The sequence below is a fragment of the Lycium barbarum genome, chromosome 10 (assembly GCF_019175385.1).
Source record: "Lycium barbarum isolate Lr01 chromosome 10, ASM1917538v2, whole genome shotgun sequence".
In the NCBI taxonomy this organism is placed as follows: Eukaryota; Viridiplantae; Streptophyta; class Magnoliopsida; order Solanales; family Solanaceae; genus Lycium; species Lycium barbarum.
Window position 1 is genome coordinate 104,465,697 of NC_083346.1, and position 10,405 is coordinate 104,476,101.

The 10,405-nt window shown below is 35.4% G+C and overlaps 1 protein-coding gene and 1 long non-coding RNA gene across 2 annotated transcripts; both read right to left on the reverse strand.

Annotated features, from left to right (window-relative positions):
* Positions 1-753: 753 nt before the first annotated feature.
* On the reverse strand, positions 754-3,324 carry LOC132613542 (uncharacterized). The gene is made up of 2 exons (XR_009572000.1): positions 1,354-3,324; positions 754-1,267 (listed from the first exon to the last, which is right to left on the reverse strand). It is a non-coding gene; the product is annotated as an uncharacterized LOC132613542 (long non-coding RNA).
* Positions 3,325-6,627: 3,303 nt separating this feature from the next.
* Positions 6,628-10,077, reverse strand: LOC132613541 (uncharacterized). The gene is made up of 4 exons (XM_060327603.1): positions 9,919-10,077; positions 8,779-8,954; positions 8,062-8,125; positions 6,628-7,332 (listed from the first exon to the last, which is right to left on the reverse strand). Exons 2-4 carry the CDS (start codon positions 8,916-8,918, stop codon positions 7,024-7,026), a joined length of 513 nt encoding a protein of 170 aa, XP_060183586.1. The 5' UTR covers positions 8,919-8,954; positions 9,919-10,077; the 3' UTR covers positions 6,628-7,023.
* Between the last annotated feature and the right edge of the window lie 328 nt (positions 10,078-10,405).

The following is a 10,405-nucleotide window of genomic DNA, read 5'->3' on the forward strand; positions in this document are numbered from 1 at the left end:
AAAAAAAAAAAGGAACATCCAGTTAAACCTGTTAACCGGTTTGAATCGGACCGGACCGGTAACCGGTTAACAAACCGGCCGGTTTCCGGTTTAAAAACCGGAACCGGCAAACGGTTCCGGTTTACCGGTTAAATAACCGAAATCGGACCGGTCCGGTTCAAAAGTGTTCAAAACCTCTTTTTTTTTTTTTTTTTGTATAGTATATATATATATTGTAATATTTATTAGTATATTGTAGGTAAATTTACATATGTTATATAAGTTTATAAGTAAAGTTTATATATTTACTGACTAACAACAATACAACATATATGTATATATATATATATATATATATTAAGTTATATGCTTAAGTTATACTACATATACCTAAAATATACTAAGAATATACTTATATATATCAATATACTTAGGTTATATAACTTTTATATATATATATATATATTTAAGTTATACGTATACTATATTGACTTATAACTTATATATATATGTTTAAGTTATATGTATACTATATATACTTATATATTATAACTTAAGTTATTTATAGCTTAATTTTTTTCTAAGTTTATAAATTCGTATTTTATAAATTAAGTATATTTATATTATAAGTATATTCTTAGTATATTTCAGTTATTTTTCAAGTATATAACTTTCTAGTTTTTAATTTAAGTAGATGTATATTATAAGTATATTCTTAGTATATTTTAAGTATATTTCTAACTTAATATAAGTAAAAATATGAACACAAGTAAATAGAAAAAAGCTCAATGAGCCATATATTTTATTCATTCTTGGATAACATTTATTTGCAAGTTGTAGTTTTTTTAACTTGCAAATAATACATGAGTTGCAAAGAAATAGTAGAGTAATAAAATCACCAATTCTCAATCATTTGGTTAATTTCCCCCATATCATATTCAGCCATGGAGATATCTTCAAAATCTTCCATTTGATCCACTCCACTTGCTATCAAATCTTCAATCTCTTCCTCTTCGCCTTCCACCGCTTCTAAGTTTTGATTGCGTCGCTCCGATCTAATCCAATCGCAAATGCACACTAGTACTTACAAGCTAAATCCGGATAATGAGTATCTATGGTCTCCAATTTGTTGTCTTCCTTGGCTAAATGCACTCTCCGAAGCCACGGTTGATACTTGAACCATAAAGATATCTCGAGCCATTCTTGAGAGTATCGAATGACTTGCCTTGTATTTCTTTCACCATGCTAAGACATCCAAATCATCTAATTCCTTGATATCCACATTTGGCTGCATCAAATAAAAGTGATATTCATCAAATTTTGCATTACAAAAAAGAGTTGGATGTGAATGTAAAACTTTTAAATGCGACAAACCCGACAAGTCTTTTTTGCTACTTTGAGAAATAGTAGGGCGTGGAGCAACAGGTGTAGCATGTTCTTCCAAATTAGAATAATGACTAAAAACTTTTCTAAACTCGGCATCAATAGCAAGGTCGGCTTCAGCTAAAGATGGTTCAACTCCCTCTTCAATTTCTAAAAATGTATAAATTTGATTAACCAATGTTTTAGTATAAGACACTTTTAAACAAGGATTTAAAAGAGAACCCAATATAAATAAAGCTGGGATGGGAAAAAATACTTCTTAAATTTTGTTGTCATATCAAAAATAGCCACTTGATAACCGTGTTTATATTTATACTCTTGTAAAACTCTAGCTATTTCCGCTGAATAGGCTAAAATTTCGGTTACCGTGCGATAGAATTGTTTAGAAAAAGCAAGAGTTGCATTATAAAAACTTTCTAAGAGTTCAACACATTCCTTAACATCTTCCCAATGCGTAAAATTTAACCAATCATCATTATTAATATTATATTTGTTGTGAACTTATTGTATGAGAATTCTATACTCATATGCTTGTTGTAGCATAATGTAAGTGTAGTTCCATCTAGTCTCAATTTCTACTTGAATTTTTCTAGTTCTAAGGTTATTTCCACACAACAATTCTTAAAATCTCTCAGTCTTCCCCTATTAGCATTACAAAAAAAAAAACGCAACCGCCTCTCTAACTTTTTGAATAGAATCGTCAAAACACACAAGACCATCTTTAACAATTAAGTTTAAAATGTGACAACTACATCTCACGTGAAAAATATTTTTTAGTGGAGGGTTTAATTCTCTTTTTGAAAGACCAATCGCCTTTGTATTATTAGAAGCATTATCTAAAGTAATACAAAGTGTTTTTCTATAAATGTTAAAAAATTTCATCGTGACGACCTTTCCCTTCATCATATAAAAAAGCTATAATTCTTTTTTGCATAACCCAATTATCATCAACCTAATGACATGTAATGGCAAAAAAATCTAACTTGTTAAGACTAAGACTCAAATCAGCGGTAAAAGAAACATTACAATTTAAAGTATTAAATACATGGCGCAAATAAAATCTATATTTTTTATATAAATCTATAACATCCGCTCTACAAGTACTTCTAGGAATACCCTCAAATAACAGATTATAACAACGTTGAATGTAAGTAACAAACCTCAAACACGAAGGAAAGAAAAATGGTAAACAATCATAAGCTATCATTTTAGCTATTTCTACACGCTCTTTTTTCTTGTCATACTTAAAAATTTTACCGGTTCGTGGGTGTATCGTCATTTGAATACCCCCACATTTGAACACGTTTGCTCTCCCCAAACATCCATATGTTTCTTTCTCATATGACCATTTAGTGTACACATTCCACCATCCTTACTAGTTCCTTGCCTAAAAGCAAATACTTGTCTACATAGGGTACATTTAGCTGTTTGGCTTTCCTTATCCTTAGTCATAAATTTCCAAATTTTAGCGGTTGGCTTACGAGTTTTAGGCAGTTTATCTTGTGTATGTGATTGTGCAGGACTTGTATCTCCTATGGGATTTTCGGGGGCTTGTGTTTCATCATCATCATCATCATCAATTTCATTAAAAGTGTCGGTATAATGTTGTTGCATTGCCTCATGATCTAAACGTGGATTATTTCCACCAACATCATTACCTAAATTAGGTGTTTCTTCCACAAATATTTCCTCATTAAACCCACCCCTGACAATATCACTACTACCGGCACCACGTCTAAATCTCTTCGTCATTATTAAATAGATTTAATTTAAATCACACTTAAATAAATCACAAGAAAATAAATTGCAACAAATTAAATTTTCAGAATTAAATTGCGTAAATTAAATTGCGAAAAATAAAGATAGAGTTGGAACGAAGGTACCAAATTGCCGGACTAATTTCCAACAAAGTGAAGGCGGCTAGAATTGCAAATCCACCAGAGCTACTTCGGATTGTTGCAAAATCACCAACTCCGCTAACAATATTATAATTGCAAAATTAATAATTGAAATTATAATAAGACTTTATAATATTTAATTGAGAGAAATTTAAAGTGGCTAAGTGTTGCAAAGTAACTATAATTGAGAGAAAGAGAAGAGTGAATTGGTGTGGATTAAAATGAAAATAGAGAGGGGTTTATATAGGGGTGGGAGATGGTTAAAGTACTAAAAAATAAAAATGGGTGGTTGGGGGTGCCAAAATGTGGGTTTGGGACTGTTTGGCAACGGCTATTTTTTCAAATAAACCATTGGCCAACGGTCCAACAAAGCAGCCCAACGGCTACATTTTAAAAAAAAAAAAAAAATCGAGCGGTTTTACCGGTTTAACCGGTTCCGGTTCCAAAAAAATCAAAATCGGACCGGTATTTAATAAACGGTGAACCGGTTTCGATTTTACCGAACCGGTTGACGGGTTTACATCCAGTTGGAGCATAAAATGCAAAAACAAACCCAGAGCGATACGTTTTTAGTAGAGGTATCAAATTTGGCCCAAAAGGTGATGGTCTGCCCAACCCACCCAAAATTTTATGGGTTGGGTTTAAGATATTTTCATATTCGGCTGATTTTAGTCTAATCCAGCATAACTCATTTTGAAGTGATCTCCAACAACAACAATAACAACATACCCAGTGAAATCCCACAATGTGAGGTCTGGGGAGGGTAAAGTGTACGCAGACCATACCCCTATCTCGGAAGACAAGGAGGCTGTTTCCGAAAGACCCTCGGCTCAAGAGAAATCACAACGAGAAAGGTTAGATAAGCACAAGCAATTCAAAGCAGAATGCAAATGAAACTAAAGAAAGCGAATAAGTCAAAATAAAGCAGTCTGAAAAAAGGGAACAGTAGCTACCACAGATAAATAAGATAATCGAAGTACAAGAAACCACATCTAGTAGCAAGAAACAAAGGGCAATAGACTATAGATCGAAACAACGACTACCTACTAGCCTTCTACCCTAATCTGAGTCCTCCAAAACCTCCTATCTAGGGTCATGTCCTCGGTAAGCTGAACCTGCGCCATGTCCTGTCTCAGCACCTCTCCCCAATACTTTTTCGGCCTACCCCGACCTCTTCTGAAACCATCCATAGCTAACCTCTCACACCTCCGCACTGGAGCGTCTGTGCTTCTCCTCCTCACATGCCCAAACCATCTCAGTCTCGCTTCCCTCATCTTGTCCTCCATTGATGCTACTCCAACCTTATCGCGGATATCTTTATTCCTAATCCTATCTCGCCTGGTGTGCCCACACATCCATCGCAGCATTCTCATTTCCGCAACTTTCATCTTTTGGACATGAGAGCTCTTGACTGCCCAACACTCTGCTCGTACAACAAGGTCGGTCTCACAACCACTTTGTAGAACCTGCCTTTAAGTTTTAGTGGCACCTTCTTATCACACAGCACTCCTGAAGCAAGCCTCCATTTAATCCACCCTGCACCAATACGATGTGAGACATCATCATCAATATCCTCATTTTCTTGTATAATAGACCCGAGATATTTGAAACTTCTTTTCTTTGGGATGACCTGGGTACCAAGTCTCACTTCCACACCAGACTCATGTGTCACGTCACTGAACTTGCATTCCATGTACTCTGTCTGGGTCCTACTCAACTTGAACCCTTTAGACTCCAGAGTCTGTCTCCAAACCTCCAGCTTAGCGTTCACTCCGCTGCGTGTCTCGTCGATCAAGACTATGTCATCCGCAAATAACATACACCATGGCACCTCACCTTGAATTCGTCGCGTCAGACAATCCATCACTAGAGCAAATAAAAATGGGTTAAGAGCTGATCGTTGGTGCAACCCCATCTCCACTGGGAAGTACTCCGAGTCTCCTCCCACTGTCCTTACCCTGGTCTTGGCTCCCTCATACATGTCCTTGATCGCCCTAGTGTACGCTACAGGTACACCTTTGGCCTCCAAGCATCTCCATAAAACCTCTCTTGACACTTTGTCGTAAGCCTTTTCTAGGTCGATGAAAACTATGTCCAGGTCCTTCTTCCTCTCTCTATACTGCTCCACCAGTCTCCTCATAAGATGGATGGCTTCTGTAGTCGAGCGCCCCGGCATGAATCCGAACTGGTTCTCTGAAATGGGCACGCCTCTTCTCACCCTCATCTCCACCACCCTTTCCCACACCTTAATAGTGTGAGTTATCAGCTTGATCTATAGTTGTTGCAACTTTGAATATAACCTTTGTTCTTATACAAAGGGACCATCATACTCCACCTCCATTCCTCAGGCATCTTCGCCGTCTTAAAAATAACATTAAACAATCCAGTCAACCACTCCAAACCTGCCCTGCCCGCACTCTTCCAAAACTCCCCAGGGATCTCGTCAAGACCGGTAGCTCTTCCCCTGTGCATCCTGCGAACAACACCCTTAACCTCCTCCACCTTTATACTCCTTCAATACCCAAAGTCGCGACGCCTCTCAGAGTACTCCAAATCTCCCAACACAATGTCTCTCTCACCTTCCTCGTTCAAGAGTTTATGGAAGTATGACTGTCATCTCCGTCTAATGAGAGTTTCCTCTACCAATACTTTGTCATCCTTGTCCTTGACGCACTTTACTCGATCCAAGTCCCGTGCCTTTCTCTCCCTCACCTTGGCTAGCCTGAACAACTTCTTATCCCCCCCCCCCCCCCCCCCCCGCCTTTGTCCTCTAGTTCTGCATATAAACGTTCGAAAGCTGCCATTTTTGCTGCCGAAACTGTCAACTTTGCTTCCTTTCTCGCAACTTAGCCCAATATTAATCCATTTTTAAGATTTACTTAAATTTGAGTTTGTTGCTTGAATTTTTTTTTTTTTTTTTTTATGTATACACTTTTCTTGTATCATTTATCTTATAAGTTTGTAGTATGTTTAATATGAAGGAAAATATTTTTCACGAAAAATGTTTTTCTCAAAAATATTTACCGCGAAAAATGTTTTCCTCAAAAATATTTTTCTAAAAAATAAACACTTCAAAAAAAATTGAATCAAGTTGGACGGATCATGACCCAACCCATTTTTAGCCCATTTCAGCCCAAATAACTTTTAGACCAATATTAACCCAACTCATTTACCACCTCAGTCCATTTTATTGGACCAATTTCAGTCCAACCCGCCCATTTAACACCTCCAGTTTTTAGCATGACAAACCAGCAAACCATCTTCACATCACTGTATTAAATTGCAACAAACGGAAAGTGACAGAAACGCATCAATTGCAACGAACGGAGAGTGATGTAAATTCACCATACGCAATGATGCAACGAAAGAATCAAAGCCGTAAACGATATTTATATCATATGATACATTTTTACAAAGTGAATCGACTACATCGATGATTCCACTCAACAACTAATTTTTCCTTCTCTTTTTTACAAAATCTCTTCGATTACCCCCACACTTAATTACATGGGGTTTAACTAGGGACCCACCTCATTTTAAGAAAACCATTAAATTACTCCTAATTAGACTCTAATTACTTTGTTAATAACGACTCCCATGTACTTACGACAAAAGACACTATATTACAATTTACTTACATAGACCCCTTTGGACATTATTTACACAAGGCAAAAGGATCTTTTCCTCAGTTTCTCGGTCTGACCAAAATGTTCATCAAAAGTTGATTTGACTCGTTGGTGTTTCCTCTATGTACTGTTTTCTCTTAAGCCAATGCAGGGATACTGCAATTACAACGATCCCTGTCAAGGCAATCGAAACCCTCGATTCTCACAGCCGGATTGTGGCCAAAATTCGCCCTGCTCACACATCCACCCTTTCTGGTGGATGATGACGGGGACGAAGCCAATCCGAAGGGAATTGGTATTGCCCGTGGCGATACTGGGGTGACCTTTTCGTCTCCGAAATGGGCATCTTGAATCAATGGGTTAGATACTCTGCTCGGCGGTGACCCGCAAAAAAATGGGGGCGACGAGGCTACTTGCGCAGCTGATTGATCAACACTACCACCACCCTGGAAAATATTTTCAATACCAACAATCAGCAAGTAAATCTAGAGAGATGCTTTTGAAGGGGACTATTCATATATAGGCTAAAAAAAAAAACTAAAAAAAACTTAATTTTAACCTACGTGGCTCAGATTCTTCAAAATTGTTGCTGCACTCATATCAAATTCTCAAAAATGCATAGCTTTTTAAGGATCTGACGGTGAGAGGAGCCCGAGACCAAAGTACGGTTCGACCGAACCCAGCAACTTTGGTCCAATATTTATCTTAAAAAATACGCTTAATATGTATAAATTACTGATTTAGAACCCAGTAACTTAAAAAACTAAAATCCTGAAACAATAAACTTAGATCCTGGCTCCGCCTTTGGATTCGACACAAGCCGATGATATTTTTTATCAATTTGAGCAACATATATTTTAACATATATAAGTAGACTAACATCGACAAGATGGACCAAAAATAGAAAGAAAGTTATTCAATAATGACATGTTAATTGTTTCTAAGCCACTCGATGAAGGCATAACATGAAATTCCCATTCTACAACTAGCACCGACAAGAACATGGTGCCCACACAGTTGGACATATGCCTTTTTCAATAGGTCCACAAATGCGCTCCTTTATTTTATTTAATTAATTTTTGTTTATAACAAATAAATAGATTCCACATACCCCTACGAGGATTATTATATAACAAAAAATAAGAATTAAGTAATAAACAAAATGATAAACTTACCTTTGTGAGGATGATATCAAATAAATCAGCTCCAGCTCTTGAATCACAAAGATCTTGCTGATGGCTGAAATAAGAAATTAGTCAAAATTACCATAATTCACAAGACTTAAGAACTAAAAGTGAACAGTTATAGAACGAGATATTTATCAACAACACGCCTAAAATATCACTTTTTTCACGAATTTTACACCTTAATTGTAAGTTGTTCCTTCTTCCAACTTAAACTATCCCCATTTATATATTAAAATACACCTTAACTATCCGTTATTTCCTTTTCCTATCTAATGTATCGTCATAGTTTAGTTAGGAAAAAGAAAACATATGATAGTTGTAGTGTGTCTTAATATATAGATGGTGATAGTTCATGTGTGAAAAGGAAACATATGATAGTTAGGACGTGAAACACGCAAAAAGTGATGGTTCATATGTGAAAAGAAAACATATGATAGTTAGGGTGTGAAACACGGAAAAAAAAAAAAAAAAAAACATCATATAGTTAGGGCAACACCCGGAAAAAAGAAAACATCAGATAGTTAGGGAGTCAAACACGCCAAAAAGTAACAGTCAAGAAAAGAAAACATCTGATTGATAGGGCGTGAAGCATGTGAAAAAGTGATAATTCAAGAGGGGAAACAGCTAATAGTTGGGACATGAAAGACGCGAAAAGCAAAAAAAATACAGTTCAGATGTGTTTTTAACAAGGTGAGGGAATTTCACCTGACATGCCATCGGAGAGATCTCATAGGGCTAATACGCCTTGGCTTTGGGCAAACGACGCCGTCTTTCTTATCGGAATATGAACGCATCATCTCTTCACAAGCCGCAAAATTACTTTGTTGAATACCACAGTGACTCATTTTTTATAGATAAAATAAAACTTATATAAACAACGCCTGCACCAAGGTAAATGAAGATTAAAAAAAAAAATTAGTTTAAAGAAAGGAAAGAAAAAAATAAAAATAAAATTTCTAGATAGACTTCACAGATCTAAAAGATAAACAGTGACGTCAGGAAATGAAAGGAAAAAATATTATTTCCTTTGAAATTATTAAGGGGAATTTTATAGATCCGGTCGAAGCAAAAATAAAAAATAAAGAAAAACCGTAAGGTGGAGATTAGCCGGCGAAGATTTTGACTTTTCCATTAAGAAAACCAGGAAAAAAAGGCATCGTGGATCTAAGAATCATACATGTAAATAAATACATACAAACACGCAGATCAGGGAAAAAACGCATTAATTTCCAGCTTCATATGAATTTTTTTTTTTATTAGCCACGGGTGTCCGAGTCCAGCTTCATATGAATTTATTAAAGAAGCATAAATATTTGTCAAAAAACTTAATACTCGAAAATTCAGGTTTCTAAAGAAATCTGTTTTTTTTTTTAAACTCATCCGTCGAAACTACTGAGAAATCACCGGCAAACAACAAAATTTAGGGAAACGTGGATCTAAAATATAACATTCAAATCCAGTAAAAGTCTTATTCAACGACAAAAACGTTTAGATTTCCAGCTTAATAAGACTTTTACTGGACACCAACACTACACCTAAAAATTGCATCTATATATTGAGAGTCGAACTTTATGGAAACCATTTTATCAAAAAAAAAAAAAAAAAAAATAGTTTCTTTTACAGATCTTAGACATAATTTAATAGCGCAAAATCGAGCTTTATGGAAACGATGAAAAACAAAGCATATCGCAGAACTAATAGTAATTGCTGTGTTATATTCCATCATAATATAAATCATACATAGACATGAAGTAATTTTTCCAAGACAAAAAAGGAGTAAACTCGCAAACTCATAAGAGAAAGCTAATAATTAAACAGCAATAAGAGAGAGAGAGAGATGTTTACCTGAAGGAGGTGTGTAGGAAAAGAGTATTGGTTAGTTTTTGAATTAAGGAAGAGAAGAAATAAAGGGGGAAAATATATTAGAGAGAGAGAAACGGTCAGTTTAAGACAACAGGAAAGAAGGTTATCAAAGACCTGGTTCAATGACTTTTATACAGAGGAGAGAGAGAAAAATATCAAATAAAAAACTCCATACTATATTATAATTTTTTTATTTATTTTTATAAAAGCTCTGGTTTTATACAGAGGAGAGAGGAAAATATCAATTCAAATACTCCCTCCATTTTAATTTATATAGACTTATTTGACTGAACACGACATTTAATAAAGAGGAAAAAATTTTGAAACTTGTGATTCAAAATAAGCCTTAAAAATTTGTGTGACTGTAAATCGTTCATAGAATTTATTTCCAAATTAGGAAAGAGGTCATTCATTTTGGCACGGACTAAAAAAAAAATAGATTCAAACAAATTGAAATAGAGGAGTACTA

Excerpts from the sequence above, each read along its gene's own strand:
- LOC132613541 (XM_060327603.1), bottom strand. The coding sequence starts at position 8,918 with ATGAGTCACTGTGGTATTCAACAAAGTAATTTTGCGGCTTGTGAAGAG. Across the intron at positions 8,126-8,778 it reads TCTCTCCGATGGCATGTCAG|CCATCAGCAAGATCTTTGTG; the intron begins GTGAAATTCCCT and ends TTCTTATTTCAG. Across the intron at positions 7,333-8,061 it reads TTGATATCATCCTCACAAAG|GGTGGTGGTAGTGTTGATCA; the intron begins GTAAGTTTATCA and ends AATATTTTCCAG.